General features: G+C 42.3%; 1 protein-coding gene across 6 annotated transcripts in view; it reads right to left on the reverse strand.

Moving 5' to 3' along the window:
- Positions 1–23,329, reverse strand: part of lmx1bb (LIM homeobox transcription factor 1, beta b) — a 49,329-nt gene extending 26,000 nt beyond the window's left edge. Inside the window, exons 1-3 of one of the 6 annotated variants that reach the window (XM_020590284.1) lie at positions 22,926–23,329; positions 22,486–22,608; positions 21,849–22,035 (exon numbers count right to left, since the gene is read on the reverse strand). In XM_020590284.1, the coding sequence (XP_020445940.1) occupies positions 21,849–22,035; positions 22,486–22,555 (257 nt within the window). In that variant the 5' untranslated portion in view covers positions 22,556–22,608; positions 22,926–23,329. Of the gene's footprint in view, positions 1–21,848; positions 22,036–22,321; positions 22,425–22,485; positions 22,625–22,699; positions 22,817–22,854 lie in introns of those variants that run through there. The other 5 variants (XM_020590285.1, XM_020590286.1, XM_020590287.1 and 2 more) reach the window with 5 other exon arrangements.
- Between the last annotated feature and the right edge of the window lie 638 nt (positions 23,330–23,967).

Genomic DNA, 23,967 nt, shown 5'->3' on the forward strand with positions numbered 1-23,967 from the left:
AGAAAGGCCCGACTCTGCCAAGGGGAATCACAGCCCTTTGACTCCAACTCCCATGGCCCGCTCTAATTGTCATCCCTTATTATTTAGTCAAAGGTGGAGAGATGAATCATAAACTATTATAGAGAAATGACATTTCCTGCTCCAAGAGAAATACTCCTCAGCCTCACTCCCCTCTCATCTCAGCTGATAAGGACAATGAATTTTATACACAGCTAGAGAACAAACATCCCTCATCTCCATTTATATCATTAAGAGTTGGCTGAGAATGTCTGTGTTCTTCTGAAACCACGATTGATGTAAGAGGGGAGGGGTGAAATCTGCATGACAGTCCTCAATTAGAGAGAGAATATTTGCATTTTACATGATAAAAGTCCATGTTCATACTGGGCTTTAACAGTAGCAAATGCAGGGATGCAAATAAAAGCAATCTGTTTATTCTATATAAATAAGTACATATAGAAACACTACAGGGGGTTCTGAGTGTATCAACAATAGTAGCAATATACTGAAATAAGAGTCAATTTATAGCTGGAAGAGAGATTCATATCAGAGTTTAATATGTAGAGAGCATCTTCAGAGGATTTTAAGCACTTTCTCACTTTAAATAAACCAAATTTTCTTAACACAGTATTGCATTTCAATGATGTGGACATCCAATCTAACCAGTAGTGCAACATTTAAATATTATGTTAACCATCTCATTTAAATCTGTCGCAAAAAAAAAAAAAAAAAAATCATCATGTTTCTCATCACATATATTCCTGCAAGTTATTTGTACATCATGTAGAAAAGCACCAAATTATCTGGTTGAATGAGTGAAGGCTCATCAAGATAACGGAGTCACACTTAGCCAAAAACAAAAACAAACAAACAAAAACGACTTCTCCCATGTATTCTGATTCAGTAATTTATAATTATTATGAAATAGATTCCTTTTTAAGATGTTAATTTACCATCAGATCAAGGCAGGATGAATGTGATATAACGAATGCATCACAGGGACGGCCGAGTCTAGCTGATAACCCAATGACAGCTATGTGTCTGTGCACAGCACCGGGTCAAGTGAGAACAGGTTTTGTTGATCTAAAGTAGATCATAGAGGCACAGCTACAGTGTATAGTCTGCCTTTGATATCTTATGTTTGTTTTGGAAACTCAGTGATGCATGAATATGTCCCATGTCTGAGTGTGAGATGTGCCCAGTTCATTACTTCTGAAGTGGAATGTGTTTCTCTGTGACACGACAGCATCTGTCTGTCATTCCTGCACTCAAAGAGCTGAAGTAACGGCAGGTTGTTCAACCCTTTTTAAGGATAATTGCATTAAATTTTTTTATCTGAAACAAAAAAATGGTATTAATAGAAGCAGTACTGTGGGATAAAGTGCTTCAAAGCTCTCCTCTGTCAATGCTCTTTCAACCATGACCAGGCTTCCTTGTCATGTCCTGCTTACTGTACTTTCGCAGGAATACTGAATGGCTCAGAAAGCTGTGTGTTGGCCCCTTCTCTGTTACAATGCTTTGACTCTTCTTTTTATGGTGGTCATCATTCACTCACCACCAGCTAGATGAGCAATTTTTCCAACTGAATGCTAAACCTACCATCAGATTAAGCAGTCTCTGATTTCAGTGCTAATTGTGCACGTCCACTTAAGAAGCTGACAGCCTGGCGAATGAGGGGGCTCGCAGGCCTCTGCGGCACGACACTCATCCATCACAGCCTAACCGATTGCATCCCTCTGAAGGCTCAACACGCTAACACCATTAGCTCTACTGTTGGGCATCTAACTAGCACATCACTCACACAGCTACATGCTAACAGCATTACAGCTAATGCTGCCCCTCTAACTAACACATCCGTCAAAGGGCTTGAAATCTACGGCTCTACAGAAACATGTGGAACCATACTGTCTCTCCCTGATACAATCACCCACATTATTTTGCCTCTGTTACTTTTGTTGCTCTGCTGTTAATACCCTCATTTATCTCTGAAGATGCTGAATGCCACTGAAAAAAAAGGTTGTTTTGATTCTGTTTCATTCTGCAAACAACAAATCTGAGTGTATGGTTGAATATGCATGCCTCTGTGAAGGGAGCCATTCAAATCCGATTATGATTTCATATTTCACAAAGACAGTACACCACTAGGATGATTTTTAATTAGAACCAGATTCAGTAAAAAGAATGGGGCATGGAGACAATAAAATGAGGAATGCATTCATCCATGGGATGATTCTCTAGCTTTATTTAAGATCTGTGCCAATGTGCTAACAGCATTAATGAAGTTATAAAGAATTATGAGGGGAAATCAAATTTGCCTCGCCACTTGAGCGCCACTAAAATGCCAAACAATAAACTACCAGATTGCAAATTAGATCAGTAAAAATATCAAACACATTGCGGTGCAGGAAAATCCATAATTGCATTTAGTGCCTGGCCTCTCCTGGGGGAAGAGACACTAAAGATCATCAGCAGGCTACACGGGAGCCGCTATTGACAGAGCGGTAAAAATCGACAGGCTAACTAAATAAACACTCCAGGCTCCATTAAATATTCAACGGCTGAGATTTGACAGTCTAGCATGCCTCCCTTTCCCCATCGCCTCCACTGGCTTCTCACTGCAGCACATCTTCTCACTGTTTCCCCTCCTCCAGCGCCCCCCTACCCCTCCCCTCCCTCGTGACTCCTGACAGCAATAAATGATGCGATGCCTGAGGGCGCTGCTCCAGTGGGAGACCTGGGAGGATAGAGCAGGAGAGCAAAAGAAATAAAGGGGAGACAGCCTATGACCAATGACCATTAACCAAGGACTGAGACAGGGCCCTATGACATCCACTGACACCCCCACCCCCTCAACACACTCTCATTCTCTCAGGCAGACACAAACACACAGACACTGTCACAAACCTGATACACCACAGCCTCCTCTCTCCATTTTGTTGTTTATGTTCTAATACCACAAAGACAGCTGAGTCAGAAACCTCTGCAAAGGTGGGTTCCTCTTTCATTCTGATAACATAATCATAATCAACCAGATTATACTGTGTGTTTGAAACAAAACTGGCACCTAGAAGGAGGTGAAAAACCCCTACACTCATATGCCATCTAAACTCCTGCAGCTTCCTGACAAGATCATATGCATTCATCTGCTGTGGTGAGCCAAGCGAGGTTATGCAAATGAGAGATGACAGTGTTATTGTGTGAGGAATATCAATGGAGTAATTACTGTTCCATGTCGGGCTATTGGCCCTCCGCTGCTGTGCCCAGCCGGCGCGCTTCATTTCTCAGCCGCCCTCTCAGGGGAGTGATGAGGAGCGTGCTCTGGAGAGCAGAGCTAATAATGGCAGCTCGGATACAGGCAGGGCTTAGACAAGCCCCGGGGTCCTGAGCCGCAGCCTGCTAAACGTTGCAGGGGTCTCTGGAGAGCCCCCCAGCAAAGATGAAATGATTAAAAAACCACCCAACTTGACTGACAAGCTGACCGGCCACTTATAACTCTTTGTGTAGTGTGTCAAACCACCAGTTCTTTCTTCAATCATAACAACGGGAGACCTTTTTAGACATTAGCCGGTTGCCTGACAATGATTCTTAGTAGAGTTTTAGAGAAAAAGAAAAAAAAATGGCAGAGATGAAAAGTTGCAGGTAGCTAACCAGTAGAAATGTGTACACACATTTTAAAACACAAAAAGTTTTCTAAATGAATTGAGGGGATTTTTAAATCAAAAAAGTGATAGAAATAGGTCAGTATAAAGTTGTTGCACACTGCTTCCCTCACATTGTCAGCAGGATCATAATGATCTCTGGTCTGACTTCTTTTTAGTGTCTTGGCATCTGTCCAATGAGCAAACTCCTTTGGCATGTAATGTGTCATCAAATTTAAAGCTCAAATTTGTTGGGGTGCTCAACAAAGCATTCTCCTCAACGTGCGACGACTGCCTGTAACACGTCAACTTTATCATCTTTTACAAGTGAGGGATTGTCTAATAAATAAAAATGCTAAGAGGCCACAAGTTCACCTGATGGGGAGAAGCCAACCAAGAGAGAAACTTCAAAGAACAAAGGCTGGTAAAAACCCTGGAGCTGTGAATTAACATACCAAGCAGGAGGAATGTTTCTCCCACACACCTTAGTGAAGCAGCAACCTAATCACTTTCTCCTCTCTCAAAATCTCTCCAGTTCTGACTGTGTATTTGTTCATAAATCAGTTGACGAAAATAATATTTTTAAACACAAGAACTGAATTTAATCTGCATTCAGTGCAGCTGAAGTTACTAAAAGTCCAGATTTCACATTTTATAAAGTAAACTAACACATTATTTAAGGACCATACAGAAATGATCAGGGATATTTAACAGGGTGTGATGTTTTATGTTTAATTTGCTGCTGAAGGGAGGATTTTCTGACTTTTTTAGGAAATGAGGGCTTTTTAATTTAGTCTCAGCCCATATTTATATTTTATTATATTAAGTAGACTACCAGATTATTAGTACAAAGTCCGCGTAATGTTTGAGTGAGCCCACGTGTGAAACTAACCAGCTTACTGTCTGGAGCATTCACACTGAGCTAGTGGGTGTGCTGATGACACATGCAACTAGTGTGAAACCGGAAAAATACAAACATCGCATGGTGAAGAAAAACGGTCCTTTACGATGAAGACATCAACAAAAATGTCTAAATATTGTACTGAAAAAGCTCAGTCCTCGAGTGTGCCAGTGGAATGTCTCACCTAGGGAACCAAAATGTCCCGAAATGGCCCAGATAATATTAAATTTATCAAAGGAAAATGATTGCAAGTTTTGTCCTCCAAAAATCAAAGAGAAGGGCCAAAACCCCACTCCCCACATCAATAATTTTTAATCACTAATTGATAGCTTTAGTGCTACAATACACAAGGTACAAATGTTTTAACCTAAATACCAGGGAGAAAACTTAAAATACCGTCCAAAATGTCTGCACCTTCTAATACCAGTGTCATTATCTGGGGTGTTGCACTTACAAGCCAAGGGCTGGGTGAAGAAAGGGCTTCATGTGCTGCATTTTTACCTTCACACCATTCATTTCCAGGTCAGGTGCATCTCTTGCATGGTCCAGACACTTCATACATCTTGCAGGCAAGGGCTGGCTTATCTCTATACTTATCTCTCAAGTAATAATTCCCACTTAAAGCTGTAGCCTCAAGCAAATGACTGGACAGAATGGGAATGACAGGTCCGGGTGGTACACCACTCCCACTGCTGAAGGACTCATCCAAACTACATTGATGTAGCACCAGAAATGCTAGATGCTACACTGCATCTAGTGCTCATAAAGTGGACAAACTCCTAAAACTTGATTTGAATGAGAGCACAAAAGAAAACTAAACAAAAAACAAATATATGATTTAAGTTCCCTAAGGTCTAAAAAGTAAAAATGATTTATTAACTTTGCCCTCAGTATAATCTGGCGCCGAAGTGTGGGTTGAGGTGGGGGATTTGCGAACATACCCAGCTAACAGTCAACTCAATCAGCCATTCCCGGTCGACGAGCACCAGAGAGAGCCCAAGCTGAGCCATACACACGGTTCTTGTCTGCCACTAAAATACTTTTCTTCATAAGACAGACAGAGGGCTGCTGGGCATTTCCCTTCCACAAATCCAGAAATTTACTGAGAATGAAAAGGTCAAACACAATTTTCATCCAATCAGCGTGTTATTTCAATCCTGGACAAGAAAGAGAAAACAACACAGGAGCAATATGAAGTGCCAAAAAGATCTACAGTATATTTGTGGTGTCAGACCTAAAATGCTTCCCTCCCTTCTCTCTGCTATAGTTCTTTTTGCTTAACTGGTCTGATTCTTTGGACTTGGAGGCTGTTTTTCACAGCCGTATAGAACAGCCTGACAGGAATCAGCTTCTCCCTGACATGGTTTTAGACATTATAAATCTGATTGTGTCACTAACTGGCTGTTTTAGTTATTATTCGTGTTTCTTTGCTTAAGTTTGATTTATGGCTCTGTGTTAAATCTACGCCATATCAACGGCGTACGTAACATGTAGCCCTATGCAGCAGCCTGGCGTGCACCTCTCCAGAAATGTAACTGAACATTGTGGTGTGTCAGACGACAACAACTGTGGTTGGTTGCATCGCATTTCGTCTTTCATGTCTCTCAGTGGCCAGACAAGCAGGAAAATCCCTAACTAGCGTTTTGGTGGTGTAATTCCAGGGTGACAGACACACCTGTGCACAAGTATGAATGCTCACAATGATGTAGGCATTTTAAGTAGCCTGTGGCATAGGCTTTGTATGGATTTAATGCAGAACCATAAATCAAGTTTTAATGTCTTTTCAGCAAAGCTTTGCTAAACAATTACATTGTGAATATGTTTTTATCATGTGGAGGCTCGATGCCAGGGATCTGCACAAGAGTGCAGTAACAGATAAACTTGCCAGTCACTGTCCTAGCAAGGGCACAGAACAACAGACTCTTTGTGGGAAATGTTTTAAAATCCCTCCACCACCCCCTGGTTAAGGTTCCAGAGTGTTGTGGGTTATAACACAACCCACAAACCTATAGGTTTGGCATAAAGAGATACAGTATCATGCATGTCTTTTTTTAGCTGTTCTGGTATTTCAACATGACAATCTTATCGTGTTTTGTACTGCAAAGCACAACTCTGAAGTCCTTATATACCATAAGAACTTCTCATTATTACATTTCAAGCTTGTTTAAATACTGTATAACTGATCATCATATCCAACCAGAAAAATATAAATTCATGCTATTTTTGGTAAAATTCTTTGATTTTATTTTTGAATCAGTGTTTCTAAACACACACACACAAACTTTGCATGTCTGAGCATACATACAAACACACAAACCACCCGTGAACACTCAGTGGTTGCCAGTGATGTCTCTGTGAGCAGGAGACCACAGGAATTGTTTATCACTGCAGATCTGAGTGACTAATCAGAAGCAGGCTGTTTCTTCTTGAACCTGTGCAAGGTCGAGATGTTTCCTCATCCCACACTGAGACATGAACATGCCACAGCATGACCTACCCCTCTCCTCCTCTTCCTCAGTACCTTGCTAAGTCTGGTTCCAGCTTCAAATCCGGAGGGACGCTCTGTGATGTTCTACTATCCCAGCGAGACTACAAACACCCATACTGTGGGTTAGCAGCACACAGGGAACTGTGCCTTACTCAAGACAAATGTTTCCTTTTGTTACGGTTTGTTTATGCCACCCTTAATCTTAATAATTAGCAGATAATGCATATTTTTTCCACTCTTCCTCTAAGCCATGGGTTCATGCTGTACTGTACTCTAAGTGTATCAAAGACGCAAATGAATAATTATGGTAAATAAAAAAAAAAATAAATAAATAAAAAAAACAAAACAACCAGAAGGAAGGGAATGAAATGCAATTGCTAGGCAAAGTAAGAGTTTCCATTACCAATTGCCAAAGTGCCATTAAATGTTATAGGCACATCAAGGCCCACAGTACAGTGGGAGTATGACATCTTACAGTGTGCAGGGCCTTATTCTGGACCATGCAGACAGCTTCAAAAGAACTTAACTGTCAGGAAAAACAGTCTGTAGGCTTAAACCGCAACGGCTCACGATCAGATGAATGCTGAACTAATGTACCCTTAGGGAGAGTGCAATGCTTAGTGTATGAGTGTCCGTTACGCAACATTTTTTTGATATAAACAACAAAAATCTGATCATAATATCCAGGCAAGGCCAAATACTGCTAACAGAAAGAAAGAGGCTGACTTCTACAGAAATAATGATGCAGAGTCAAGGCGCTATGATAGAAGTGATGGAGCTCTGTTGCCCATGAGGGATGTTTCAAAGCCACTCGAATGCTTGTCACTGCAGTTTATTACTTCCTTGAAATATCTGTAAAAGAAGAGCCATTGAGCAAAAGAAAACTGTTTAAGAGCCGGGGGTGTAAATCTCTTTTAATGCTGCTGATCCCTGTGTTAGTGCCGCTTCCAGAAAGCGCTCACTGTTTCTCCTTCCCTATGGTTCCCTCATTACGCATTGTCTAGGAGAAATGGCTACCTTTTCACTTTGCCTTCTCAAATATTGCAAACTATAAGTGGTTTTCTACAGTAAGTTATAACTGCAAGGGCTGTGTCTGAGTCCCCCTCTCCATTTCTGTGGTTGTTGGTTAAGAGAAGCCATGTCACAAAGCCAGAACTGTGACATACAGAGGCATGCTGTTGTAGTTTCAACTTGATATGGATACCACAAGAACATCTTACTGTGGATTCTGATGGCTACTGGATAACAAATGCTCATTGTCAACACTGTTCAAGGAATGCTCATTCTGATAAAGAAATATTTCTCTGTGTGTATTTTCTTCCAGTAAGAACAGATTTTGACCCAAGTCCTAAAGCCCTAATAGGTCCTGAAGCCCCAGGTTAGGCTTGTTCCCTGTGTGATGTTTTTGTGCAGGTCACCTCTCTTTCTTATCTTCCTGTCATCTCTGTGGGACGGCAGGGCATGACTCTTTCTCTGGCTCCAGAACCACAGGCTTCCCCCCGGACACCAAACCACAGCTCCACGCTACAGTATGTACTCTCTGAGAATGAGTTAGGGTGTGTCAGAGTTTATTAGCACCAGAATTTGTGGGGGGGGGGAAAAACTGGAGATTTTTGAAACTGGAAAATAAGTTCGTAAGGGCTATTTAGCTTCTTTTAAGCGCCTATAACACAGGTTTACCACATAAGGCTGAGCATGCAGTCAGAAAATTTTGACAGTCACAAGGAAATATTTGGTCTCTTTGTGACTGACAGTTTACCTAACACTATCAGAATTTTCTTGTTTGGTAAACCATATCTCACCGGTATTTGGAAATGGATAAAACAAATGACATTTGAAACAATATATATATAAAACCATTCTTCTACCATTATTTTTGGAAGGTAGTTGGTGCTTGTGTGCATAAATATGACAACTCTGCTTCCGGAAGTATGGCACAGGGAAAGTGCCAAAATTCAGAGAAATCGCAGCAGCTTATCTCTATGTCAAGGCTGGTAACTAATTTGGTCACTGATAGGCTGGCGGTGGTAAATAACAGGCCAGCAGTAACTCTTCCTTATCACCCTCTGAGGCCAGCTACCTATTTTCCGAGCTAGGCGTTTCATTTGACGAGCCTAGTACAGTAACTCACTTTCCTACCTTGGCAACCCATTGGATATGTAATTGTCCTGGCTGGTAAATGGCATTTCTCGGAGGTGACTCATATTCCTTCCTCAAGCAGCCCAGTGAATATGTGCAGTAACTACCTTAATGTAGCTAGCAGCAAGAATTCCAATTAATGCCAAACTAATTTCATTTAAAAGATTATGTAAATGGCTATGGGATACGTTTTCTTCAGAAGTACTTCAATTATTAAGCCATTAAACAATGCATTACATAAATAACTGTTCCTTAAATAGCCCATGTTTATGACCTAAGCTAGTCTAGGAATGTTAGTAGCTAACAAAGCCAGTTACCTATCTAGAAAAGTGAGTTTACAGGCTCATCAATTGAATAGCCTAGCTTGGCGAGTGGGTAGCTCGCCTCTGAGAGTGATAAGGGAGAGTTACTGGAACCAGCCTTTCATTTACTGACGCTGGATCATCAGACGCTGACCTCAACATACAGTAGAAAGCTCATGCAATTTCTCAGTAGCCTGAATGTTGGAACTTTCCCTGCGCCATACTAAAGCTGTGCTCTGTTATTCCCCCACTTACAGATGAACCCTTCGCTGGCACCACCCATCATGTCCTAAATGTGTTAATTTGGCTTGATTTTAAGCTGGATATTATTAAAATAATAATAATAACTTAAAAGTGCATATAACAGTGGATGTTTTTGCTTTTTTGTCATTGTTTATTGTGGTTCGGTTAGGTTTAAGTTCTTTTAGCTAACTATTTCAAACATTTATCAATTACTTGTAGCTAATCATGTCTTTCAAGCTATTTTGCATTTGTCAACTACTCCTGTTTATCCATACTCTTAGATATTCCAACCATTTATCAATTATTTTGATCACTTATTTACTTTTAGCTTTCTCAACTTCTCAGATACTAGTTTCATGGACTGTTATAAAATGTTTCTAGTGTTAGAGCTGATTCAGTATGTGTAATTTTTAATCTAATTAGTTGAGTTAGACCACCGTCTTTCCATGTGCACCCACCAAACGGCAGAAGTACCCTTGGTTGAGCATCATTGTCCTGAAGCACCATTACATTACCTTTAACACTGTTAACTGCCACTAATGATGATCCTTAGTTGCCCACAAGACATGATAACTGCAAACATACAGTGTACAGACATAACATACAGACATACAGACATAATATGCAAACAGAAGTGTATGTAGTTACACAATTTAAAAAAGAGAGAGCAAGTATTACTCAGTCCTATGTATACAGTAGGTGGTGGTGAAGCTAAAACCTAAAATAAAATCATGAATGGTAGCATGTGACCTCACACAGGAATACTTGCGGGTAACAAGAAAAACATACACATGCAGAATAGGGAATAAACCTGCATGCAGCTCGAGAATGTTAATAAGGATTGTGGTTAATGTACTTATATTTGTTGCAAACGCCAAGCATGTTTTGCCACCATCTTTGAAGAGGCTCAGGCTTCTGCCTAGTCATGTTTATGTTGTGAAAAAAAAAGTTTTCCTGTTTCAAATGTAACTAAAAGAAAGTGCAGCACAAGTAAAAGTCAGAATTTTCAAGATGAACAGATAGAAATTCCTTCTCTGTCAGACAGACTGAGGCTGTAAGTACTATAATATTTACTGGACATGTAAGTCATAAAAAGATGCTGATGTAAGAGCATGTGCTGTGACCCTGTTGACCTCGTGCCTGTTGCCTGGCTTCTGGTTAGTGTAAGCAACATCCAACTGAAAGCTACCAGGGGCTTTCATGTATACATGTGATGTTTCCAAGGAGAGATGGACCAGTTTATCTGATTATAGTCACAAGTCCTCCAACATGTGTATGCTTGTCTGTGACCATGTGCAGTACAGATGTGTGTCCATGTACCTGTATGTGTGCTGTATCAGACAATGTGATCCACAGACAGAATGACGGCACGGCTCCATGTACAGTATACACACAAAATCAGAATCTTGGCGGAAAACGTATGACTCATGCAATGTATAAAATAGCTTGAGTGACACTTTGCAAACATTTATCAGTCTGATTAATGGGAATGGGTCTTTCCAGAAAACACGGTTTCTTGGTCCTTCCTCAGAAGTCAGAAAGCGACAGTTGAAAGTACTTGAAATAAAATACTGGGTGAAACAGTAAACCATCTGTCAAAGCTTTCGCGGTCTGTTAAAAACACAACACCCGAGCACTTAAAGGTTTTAAACAGCCTCTTTTCATTGGCATGGTTATGAATATGCCTATTCTGAGAGTGATCCTTTCATTTTCAAGCCAGAGATTTGAGTCAGTCACAGCTCAACGTATGTTTGTACCGCTGCCTGCAGCCTGCGCTGAGGGCGGGAGGAAGTGGAACGAGCAGCTGACAGAAAGTGCCTGATACTGCACTTCCACTACATGCCAATCCCCAGCTAACCCGTGTGCTGACAGCCAGGATGTAGCACTCATCCACAGGCCACAGCCCAGGCTCTGGGGCCCAGGAACAGGAGAGCAAGGAAAGCAAGGAGCTGACTGCTTGGCTGATGATAGAGGGAGGGAGGGAGGGAGGGAGGGGGTTTCTGGTGGTTGGGTGGCACGCACCACTTTCTGCCTCCAGAGCAACGCGACCAAGAGGAGAATCCACAGACTGTGTCGCCTGCCAACAGCATGTCCAATGCTTGGCCAAGTGACAGACCCACTGCACACATTCAAATGGGCAGGCTACACACACATATGGCTACACACATGCAAGCACGTTCACACAGGAATGCAAAAAACACAATTAATTGCAAAGTAAAGCTGGAACCTGTAAGATACCATGAGATAAACATGCTGTATTACAAAATTGCAAAAATGCAGACATGAAGACACATTCACACCACAATGTAGGATTGTTTTAAAAGGCCAGATTTTCTGGTTACTTTACAGAATAAGGTTTAAAAGTGAAACCATCTCAGACAGACAACAGATGAAGGCCTCATTGGTGTTTTCATTGATTTAATTGACATGTGAAACCTTCATCCAGGAAACTGCACAGATGTAACTAACATTTTGGCAGTTGAATTTTTCAAGCTTGATATAAACGATACCATGCAAAAGACAGGGCACGCACATCCACAACAACTTGAGTGCTGGATCATAAAAATTGGATCAAAGGAAAAGCAATGCCTGATGAAGATCTGATGACCAAAATGTGGCAGTTTGTTTGGAAGCTTGCAGTGTGGCATGTGGATCCTTCTCTTTTCCTTAAAATTGATAATATGACCTTATCAAAACTTCAGACTGTGACAAACTTCAGACCGTGGGTTGATGAATAATGCAATCCTAGTCACTGGTGTGCAGAAGCAGAGTGGAGTGATGAAGGTTCAGAGGCCACCAGTGACCCCGGTTGCATGCTGCGCAAGGGCTTTGCTCAGAGCCAGAACTGTCTCTCCAGCTGGGATCACAACACAACGATGGAGCTCTGGTTTCAGAGTACAACTCTGCCCTGGGGCTAGGATGGCTCTCCCCTGTGAGGCTGGGCCTACAGGGCCAGCGTTAAGGCAGACGCACACCCGGGGGGGGTCAGTCATTCCCCCCCACACTCTCAGGAGGAGGCAGCGACAAGCGTAGAAGCCAAAGACTGATTGGGGCTGCCTCAAACCAGGGCTCTGCTTTTTTTAACTGCTGAGTTTGGGTTTGCATTAAGCCTCAGCCTCCTACAGCTATTTCTGTTCAATGGGGTTTCCACTGAGCCGACCCCAGAGGCAGATTCTGTGCATAAATAATGTGCTATGAGGCCAGGAGGTTGAATCAAACAATACTATGAGCTAGAGGAGAAAATTTAGATGAATTGAGCAAACAACTCAGCCTTTACCTGCAGCAACACATTTTTCTTATCAAGGCAACTGAAAACAAATCTCCATCCGGAGAGCACTATGAAATCACATATGCACAAAAACACTTTGAAAAATCGTTATGCTTTATCCCCTTATCCATCCCTTGCATACACACCAGATCATTTTGCAGTGTTAAGGAGTTGTGGAATTTCCCGAGAAGATGTATTATAGCAGCTTGCTGGGAAATATTAATATCCAACCAGCAGAGGAAAGGTAAAGAGAGAAGAGCTCGGTGGTGTACAGCAGGGGGGTGGGGTACACGATGGCATAGAACCTTATGATAAAATGTTTCTTCTGCTGCAGATCTTTTCAACCCCCAGCACACAGTTATAGCTACTACTTGGCATGTTTTTATGGAGAACATGGCATCCGTCTGTCTCCTATGGGACACCGGTGGTTGTGGGTGAGCAGAGGGCTAACAGTCCAGGGTGAGCAATCATCACACACTTCCCTGTCATCACTGCTGCCGCAGCTTCTCCACATCTGCCTTGCCTTACACTGCTTAGCCCTGCTCTTTCCAAGCCCCCATCATCTCTGCCTCCCTCCCACATCTCCACTCCCCCATCAGGATCATCCAAATATTTCCCCTCACTGCTTTTTGAAGCTTCCATGGGTCACGGGACCCCGTGCACAAATCATACTCGCTTGCTGTGCGGTGGGGGGGTGGGTTTGGGGATCGGTCAGAGAGGACGGGAGCGAAACCCCAATCAGAAACACAATCTGCACTGTTTTTATACTGGGTTATTTTTCTTGCTAAGACAGCCATCACCAATCAGCAGCTGATTCTAAACAGCCAGTTTAGGGAGCCCTTGCTGTAGATGCCGGTCCTGGCAGCTGATCTCGACCATACTCCCCAGCCACACCAGGGGGAAGAGACAGAGAGTAAATTCAGAGAGCCTGACAGCCTGCAGTGGTTTAACATGGGGGTTATCCCCAAGTACATACTGTAGCTCTGGGTTTATGTTGATGGATGGATAACCAAATCCAGCTCATTGTTTGCAATAAAACATAGATGTTAGTTTTTACACTATGACACCATACCTCCTATGGTGCTACATTATGATCTAATGAGAAAGAAGCCTGGCAAATAGAAAAATTCTGTCCGCCACTGGTTTGGGAACTTGTATTTTTTTGAGATGCAAGAGAGAAAATAAACTCAAATAGATGAGGATAATAAAAGAATCAAGTCAGCTCTACAGTGTGTGGGCACAGGAGGTTTCACTATGCAGAATTTTCATAACAGAGAATATTGGACAGGCCCTCACACCGGGCTGGTAAACAGGGCGGACTGAGAGGTTTGAGCCAGTGTGGAACCTCCCTCCCTCCCACCTGCAGAGCTCACCAACTCAGGAGGAGAAGAGATGCTGGGCAGGAATCTGCGAGTGCTGGTTAAAGTAATCTCATTGGTCTCACTGCATCTGATCTGCAGTCTAACAGACTTCCAAACAGTTGAATGAGTAAATAAAGTGCCCCGGGGGACTCCCGCTGGAGATGGATTACCACAAGGGTGCACATACAAAAGAAAGCTGAAGCCCCACAACCTGATGTGAGCCACAGACAAAAGCTTAGCGTTGGACCTCGACCAGGGAACCGGCAAACTTTATTAATCTCATCCTAGACTGAACCTCCTCTTGTAATCCATGCACTCATAGACAGACACAAACTCTGCTGTGAATGTGACCGGCTCCACACACTAAAATCACTGTGCATGTATCACTAATTGTATGCATTAGCAGGCAAACCAATGCATTTACACTATATTTATGACTGTGTGCACATGCTTGTACAAACACGTGAATATCCTATAGGATAGATGCTCAAATGTGTGTGTGCCTGTGTGAGACTGTGTGCATCCGCTCGAGTGCAAAGACCACATAAGATGAGTCTCATGCTCACTTGGCTGTGGAGGCCGGGGTTTGGAGGGGACTAAGGGCCGTGGCATTCTGCAGCCCCATCCCACCCCAGCTCCATTCTTCCCTCTTTCTGGGCCTGACACAAATAAAGGGATTAGGAGCCCCTGTTTCCGTCAGGCCCTCCATTCAAGACAAAGCTCTGACCAGCTTAGTGTCACACTTAATGATAAAAGTGCAAATCTCTGTCAGTCACTTTGGGCACGAATACCAGTATTTGGGGGCTAATCTCGTTTGATGAAGATTAAAAGAGGTAAAAAAAAAAAAAGACAATGAAATATGTTTTGCCATATACAGTATGTAAAAACAAATCTATACTGCTGAAGTTCAGACAAGAAAATATGACATAGAGCAACTGAAATTTCTATGTGAAAGAGTGAATGTGAGGCAGTGGAAGAAGTTTAGATTTGAGACAAAGAAAGAAAAGAGCAGAGAGAGGAAATAAGTCTACACACACACACACACACACACCCTCACCAAAACCTGGGATGTATGTAGACAAACACACTGCTCTGCCCATTCCCATGTAGAGCTCGAATGTGTGATGTGAGTGTGAGAGTAAGCCTTGGGCACACAACAGTCTGAATGCAGCACTTGCCACTTAGATGCCAGCCCTCTCTAGTGTATCTGTGAAAAGCCTACGTGTTGGCAAAACATTCCAGAGTGGGATCACATACACACAGTGGAGGCCAGCAGCAGTGCTGCGAGCCAGCATCAGAGGCCATGTCTCAATTTCTCATGCACGTTCGACCAGGCTGCCTCAAGAAACAAGTGTGGGCTATTTCAAACCGATGAGACAACCAGATCTGAAATGGGCTTAGAAATACATTAGCAAATGTTACACATTCACAGAGACAGTGAAATAAATATTTTCAGTGCCAAAAAAATTTAGCTACTAAAAATTTTCATTCCGTTGATTTAAACACATAATCTGGCAAATTGAAATTGAAAACATTTGCTGAGAGTGTGTATTTCTCAGCTGACTACTTTATAAAACCTATTGCAGTATTTCACAGATTTAGCCAAAATCTAATCTGTAAATTACATTTAATGGTTTGTGGTTGCCTTTCCCTTTGTTATGACGAGTTGTCATGCTGTGAAAATAAACCTGAGGGCCCGAGGACTTGGAGCCAGTAATCAAAATCACTGCGCTGCCATGCCGAGGGCTTTCTCTCCACCGTCACTGATTAGCATTCCCGATTGACTGACATGTCCCACTGGCTGCCTAACAGCCGGCTTTAGGAGATGAGGTTAAATTGTGGCTACCAACAAATTGCATGCTTGAGTTCCTCTGCACCCCTCCGCTATCATCCACTGTAATGTGAGCACACCAGGCAGATCCCTCTGCGGATCCTTCTCCTCCCCTGTGCTACAGCTCCTCCACAAAAAGCCACAGACCTCTTTGCACATCCCTCGCTACCAGTCTGGCCTCTAAAGTGGTGATGGGCATTACCGTGGCTGAGCCTCTGTGGCTTCCAATAGAGTCCTGCAAAGTGCTTTGTGTTCCAGCTGCTGCTACACACACAAATACACACTAGCCTGATTATACCCCCCCACCCACACACACACACACAAAAACACACAATCCAATCCACACCTACTCACTTCCATTCAAACACAGTGGAAATGCCTTTACTAAAACAAACCTTCATGAAATCACCTGAGTAGATTTAGTGAAGATTTACAGACAACATCACACAGAACAGAAGGTGAATAATCCAATCCACACCTACTCACTTCCATTCAAACACAGTGGAAATGCCTTTACTAAAACAAACCTTCATGAAATCACCTGAGTAGATTTAGTGAAGATTTACAGACAACATCACACAGAACAGAAGGTGAATACGAACAGTAGTGAGCTGGAATAAAATTTATAGCAGCACAATTCATGTAAACAAGAGCTCAGTTAAAACATTATGTTTAAATCAAATAATATATAAATTATGAGAACTGGAAAGAGCAAAAACACAGAGACTTTGAGATGTAGTCAGTGATGCAAATAAATACAGTCCAACAGGTCTTTTAATGGGTTTAAATGTGTTGGTGGGGGTGACAGCTAGCAAACCATGAGATGACAGATGATGCATCCCAGTATGCTGCTGGGACAGGCTGAGCCATGTTGACATAAAACCCAATACTTCCTTACAGAGGAATGGGGCCAGCTTCAGCTAGCTCCTGGCCGGGCACTAGAAATCACAGCAAGCTGAAGCAATATTATCCAGCTTAGTGTTTCTAACACTACATCTGCCTCTCTGTAAAGGTCCTCTTTTATTTACCTAAGAGCAGTCGCTAAAGACACATTTTTGTCCTTTTTAGGGAGGATTAAAATAAGAAAGTATAGCAGAAATTCAGAAAGTCTCCCATTAACATAAGGCCTACAGAGCTGCTTTTAAAATACTTGAGCAGGACTGAGGACAGTCTTTAATTAAGTGCAGAACTACCGAGCTGGGTTCACAACACAAAATGTACAACCCAGTTTTCTTTCCTTTTTTTGTGTGTGCGTGTGATTGTTCACAAAGTGCCAGGCCACACGGGAGTGTCCTAGAGTGAGTAAAACACACACATACTAGGTGAGCTAACACAGAAACCCAGTCGTCAGCATCTATCCGGCTCACACCACTGCAGCGTCCCAAGTATAGCTAATTAAAAAACAACAATTTCACAGGAGGGCACTCCAAACAATTCTAAAAAAGCACCTCTCAGCACACCGGGGGATCGTCCAGCGTACACAGGAGGTGAGACAGGTTCTGGGAGCTCTGCTTTTATGGCTTCATCGCTGCTGTTTTTCTACTACTCATACTACCGTGACCTGAATTTCATTTTGCTTACAGCACGTGAACTAGAAAATGTGGAAAAGCCTGCATGCTGATATTTGGATATGCTACAAATGAAATATTCTCAAATAACATTTTGGTAAACAATAAAACTTTATAGAGCAGAAGAAAAATCCACTCTGGAGTGTAAGGTTTTGAAACATTAGCAGGACCCACAAGTAGGTAGCATGGTGTATAATATAGTTAGTTAATGTTATGCTTTGTAGATGGAGCCCATGGCAGTTTCTAACAAGGCAGTTCATTACAGGGGTGTTGTCCAACACTTCGGTCAAGTGATAGGCCTTATTACATGGCTCCTTTCAAAGCGCCCGCTCGGTTAGAGGGAAGGTCCCTCTGGGGAAAAGATCTCCCTCTTTCTAATGACGTATAATTGACCTCCAAACACCAGGGCACAACAAACTCTCTCAGGGCGGTGTAATTCCACTCTACCTTTTACATAACGCTGGTCTCGTTCAAGCTTGTTCCCCAACTACCGCTCCCGTCCAACTGACATCTCTAACTGTTTGCCTTCAGTTTGATCAAACTTGCTCTAAATTATTCCAACAAAAGTTATCCCTGTACTGTACTGCCACATTTCTCCTCTTCAAAAATATATGTAATTTTATATATATATCATCTGTAGATTTGAGATTTATTTTTATCCTTAAGCCATCAAAAATATATCTTGTTCACAGAAACACCTAAAATCTGAGGTGATAAACACAGGTTAGCTGCATGACATGAAATGAGGCAAACATATAAAATCCAATCTTGTTACTATATAATTGTCCTATATGGAGCAAGATGTGCTAAACTGTGTTGGTGGGAGTTTTAATAACATAGCACACAATTGTTTTCCCTGGTCTGCCCTTAAACCTGCACCAAAGGTACGAGAAAAGACTGCTTGCCAATTCCTTGATTTATTATAGCTAGTGAGAGCTGATTACGGGGCATGAATCAGTTGCTGTAGGAATATTATTAGGCACGTAGACCTCTATAAGGCTAGGTGCACTCTTCACAGCCCAAAGCGGTTTGTGGGCTGACAAATGCATCTTAAATGGGTGTCATAAAAGTCAAAAAGGTGCCAATTACATCTTTAAGTATCTTATCAGTGCAAAAGGAATTAAGAATAAATAAATAAAAGCACACTTGTGTCTGCGTGATGGAGGGACCCTCCAGCTAGCTTTTAACCTGGCAGGGGGAAAAACAAAAACATGGGAGAAGGAGGGTGAAGAATTAAAAAAATATGATGAGTAACAATGTGCGGGAACATGATAACACCCAGCAGGTTGTTGTGTTTGGCTGGAGTGATCGGAGATGCCACACAATCTCACAGCGATCACAGTACCAAATGCAGGAGAGAGAAGGGGGAAATGGTCAGTATACCAAATAAGGTACTTCAGAAGTGAATCAGAAAAATAATGCCAGGAAAGATTATTATTTGGAAGCTAAATAGATTTAGTCTCTTTATGTATATCTGTGTCTTCTCTTTACACGTGACAATAAATAAATACATACAAATGGACAGTGCTAAAAGAGGCATGAGAAAGAGATCCTCCTCACTGCCGGACTGTTTCAGCTTCCAGCCTCTGAGCCGTGACGCCTCCTCGACTGCGGTATCCCCTAGTTACTGCTATGAATTTTCCCATTGTTATCAGCCGACTACACTGCTGTCACAAAGCTGGATGAATGGCACGCATGGCAATACATGTAACTCTTTGTTGCTTGCAAGGTATCTAGCAGAGAGCCATAATGTCCCAGTAATCGAAGCAGAATTGTTAAAAAGGCCAAACACAAAAAAGCTGAAAATGTAGTGACAAGCATGAAAAGCGCTCATGCGATGAGAAACACAGGGCACTCCAGGACCCTCACAGGCCAAACCTCAGCATTATAATACTTGTGTTACCAAGCCTCAGTATTTGCTTCCCTACATCTGCCATCTCTGCTAGTTTTATGTGATAATTTACTACTCCAATTTACTAATTCATCTCACTCCATGGCTAATGGCTGCCATGCAAAAATGTTTTCATGGGAAAATGTAAAAATTCAGTTGAATTCCTTTAAATGCTTCATGTCATACAGCCTGTTTCAGAATATAAAACTTTATGATTCGCCATCAACCAATAACCTCAAAGAGACAGTTCCCACATTATCATCTTTATACAATTATTCAAAATGTTATTTTTGTATCTATAATACTGATAATGTTTTTTAGAATTGTGCTGCTCTAAATAAATGATCAGATCTATATTTAATCATATTATTCTGCTTTTAGAATCACACTGGAGCATTTCAACCCAGAGTGTTTTAGATGTTTTCATTTTGTGCAACTTGTAATTTAAACTAGGTATGCCTGGTGTGTGTGTGTGTGTGTGTGTGTGTGTGGCGTGCAAGTGTAGTATTTTTAGTGTAGGTCGATCATTTTGACTTGGTCATTGGAAAAGTAGCTCGCAAGGCGAAAAAGTGTGGGCACCCATGAGGTAGACTCATGGACAGGTGGAATAGATCCACTCTTAAGTTTCAGTCTGCAAGTAGGTTAAATTGAGTTTTGTACTGACCCTTGTTGAGAAGGCACTCCAAAATGAAATGATTAGCATTTGCACAGAAACATACAACACTGGGAATATTTTCAGGAATATTTCTACAATAAATATACAAGGTTTGCTCTGTCTTCACTGGCTCTGAAGATGGAAGTAGGTAGAGACTTTGTTGTTGTGTTGTTGCATCTGATAACAATAGTTATAATTGTGTACTATATACCATGAAACCGTGATATTGTCTGAGACAGTTATCATATGTGAAAATCTCATACTGTTGCAACCCTATTAAGCCTACACATAGTACAGACTTCTTTTCATGCACACATCAGTGCCCTGAAAATAGTTAAATTATGGAATTCTTTGGGATGACAATCAGGCAATCCCCAGAAAAACTGCTCACCTCTCACAGGGTAGAGTAAGCAGTTACTGGAAAAAGGAAACACAGCCATTTCAACCATGCACTAATCATTGTTTCTGTTTGATCAAATCTGGCTAAAAAAGTTCTGTCCACTGTCTTTGAGGCAAAATACTCACTAGTGACTAACAGGTGGAAAACCTGAATGCTTGACCCCTACATTGAGGAGATCCTGTGGCCCTGTTATGCTCTGGGCATTTTGCTGGCACGGTCTGGGTCTACCTGTTTCATTAGAGAGGGGCCACTGCAAATCATTACAGAGTGGTCACCTTTATCCTAGGGTGAAACATTTCTATCCTGGTGGGAGTGGTCTCTGCCAGGATGACAAACAGTATCTAAAGGACACGAGGGGTCACCGAATGGTTTGATGGTAAATGGACTGTATTTATATAGCACATTTTTCCACAGTGTGTTGCACTGGCCAAAGCACATTACAGGAGATGATACACCATTCACCCATTCACACACAGCAGTCACACACCGATGATGACAGGCTGCTACACAACAGTGCTAGTTAAGCCACCGGGAGCAATTTGGGGTTCAGTGTCTTGCTCAGGCACACTTAGGCATGCGGGGAGACTGGGAGTCGAACCACCAACTTGCTGGTCAGGAGACGACTGCCCTACCTCGTGAGCCACACACAATGATGAGTATGAAAATGATGTGAACCAGATCCTGTGGCCTTCACAGTCACCAGATCTCAGTCCAGGTGAACACCTATGGGAGATGTTGGAGCGACATGTGAGGCAGCGTCTCCACCACCATCATCAAAACACCACATGAGGGAAAAGTTTTTGGAAGAATGTTGTTCATCCCTCCAGCAGAGTTCAGAGACTTGGTTTAATTCATCTTGCTCCTGTTGCTCTTTCACAGATTTTATAATTTTGCAAGAAAGTTAAACTACGGCACAACAAGCAATGACAACAGGTTAATTTAAACCGTACCTCCGTGCTGGTAGACTTTTTTTTTACACTTGATTAAATCCTGGAAAAATCAAATAAAACTTCACACTAGCTGAATGACTTCACTGACACACACACACCCTCACACACACACACACGGCCCTCAGGCCAGTCAGAGCCGTCACAACGTCACCTTTTTAACCAAGCAACCCTAGCAAATGCAAAAAGAGAGGCGCCCCCTGAATTTGTACTTACTGTTGGTAGTCGTGTTTGCAGTAAAGTTTCCTTTCTCTGAAGTAACAGCTGGTGGTGAGAGGCTGTTGACACACGGTGCACTGCAAACACTCCTCATGCCATGAGGAATCGTTGACTCTCATCAAGAAGCGGTCGGAGATGGGACGCTGGCATCCTTCACACACGGATGGATGATGACATTCAGTCCCTGGAAAACGGCAGAGGATTTGAGGCCCGTCAGGAAAACAGATAAGGCCTGAATCAAAGACCATAATGTCTGATAGCATTTTCCCAATCTGTACAGGCCATATTAGATTTAATTAAACAGCAGCTTTAATGGGTGAATTAGATATTTTCTCTCCAACTAGGCCTGCGGATAACGCATCCTGCCTCAGTCTTTTAAGACGCGTTTCCCTGATAATAATATGAAAAAAAACTACATTTGTCATTGTTTCCTCTCTTCTTTTATCCGTTTTGCACGCGTTAAACACAACCTTTTGTCGTTTTGGTGGCTCGGGTGTGGAAACAAACCTGTAGAAAACAAAACAGCATTGTGCACGCAAAAATAATGGAATCCGGAGAGGAACATCTGCCTAGCCTTTGACCTGTTCTCGCACTTCAGCGTCATATGTCTAGTAAAACAACGAAGAAGACTCACCGAGCATGACTCCCAGCGTGGCTTGTCCCGATCGCAGGGGACGATCTTCAATTTTTATGCCGTCCAGCATGATGCACGTCTCGGACTGTTCTCCCGCGGAGAGGCGCTCCAGTGACACCAGACCTGTTGCAATATCCATAAGAACACGGTCAGACTTGACAAGAAAATCCTCGATAGGCTACACAGATCTGTCTGGAAGAAGAGCAATGACGACCTGTTGACACCGTCTGAGCTCCGAATGAGACACAGCGTGCAGCAAGAAAGAGGAAATTAACAGAAAATGAACTTAAGGAGATGAAATGCAGAAAGGTCGACTTTGGTGCTCGCAATAATTAAAAGATAAAGGGAGTCTAAGTCAGCTACACGTACCCCTGATATGCCAGAGAAGCGTGGAGACAGAAAGCAAACAATAAACGTGGAAAACTCTGTTGATCAGTCACCTGTTATGATCAGAGGACGAGGAAGCTTTATCTTCTCGTTTCTCGAGCCGACGGGAGAAAGCTGGAAAATGTCTTCACGGAATAACAGTTTCGTCACGGAGGAGGGGGGGGAAAGAAGAGTTGACAACAAATCCAAAGATAGGAGTAGAATATGTGTGCAGATGTCCAGGCAGTAACTCTCTGGAAGTAACAGAGACGGTTGGTTGGTTGTGCTCCTGTCGCTGCCAAAAGTCTGAGATCGAGATTGAAGCGAGTGGATCCTCCCACTCCTGCATGCATGGCTACACGTTTTTTCATTCCCTCATTCACTGCCATTGGGGATGCTATTGGAGCAAAGTACAGTGCGCGTCGCACAGTCCAGTAACACACGCACTCAGCCGTGCAAAGGATATACAGGGAAATGATATTTTATAGAAGCCTAGTTTGACACCAAATAATAATAATAATAACAATAAAAATTATTTAAACTGTTCATTATTTTTGTGTCGTTAAATCCACATTAGTGTTCAGCTTTGTATACAGACAGAATTCCTGGTAAATAAAAAGCGCAGATTGTTCTTCATTAAACCTTGAAATGGTTATCATAACTCATATACCGAATGCTAAAAACACAACCCGTCCAAAATCAAATAGCATAAATAAAATTGAAAGGGAAAAAGCCTAAAGTGGCATTTTTAAAAGCTAAAAACTACGCTAAAATAGCAACAGAATAGTAACAGTCTGATTAAGAAAAAACACAAACATGTGGCTGTTTAAGGCAAATCGAGGCAAGTGATTAATTAGAGAATAAATGAACAGGCCTAGGGCTGATGGCACAGCAGCCTTCACCTGCAGTGCGCAGTGGGCTCAGGGTCCAGAGAGAAACCTGTGTTGTTTCCATATGAGTCTGAAACGGTCGGTGGTGAGACGTGGGGAAAGGCCACACGATGCAGCAGGAAACATGTGCACAGAGTGGAATGAAAACCGAGACTACACGCCTGCACATTGTCGGGCCTGAGCGGGATCACACTTTTTTTGTTTTCTTAAAAAAATAAATAAATGC

This window comes from Monopterus albus, unplaced genomic scaffold, assembly GCF_001952655.1.
Source record: "Monopterus albus unplaced genomic scaffold, M_albus_1.0 scaffold12.1, whole genome shotgun sequence".
Lineage (NCBI taxonomy): Eukaryota > Metazoa > Chordata > Actinopteri > Synbranchiformes > Synbranchidae > Monopterus > Monopterus albus.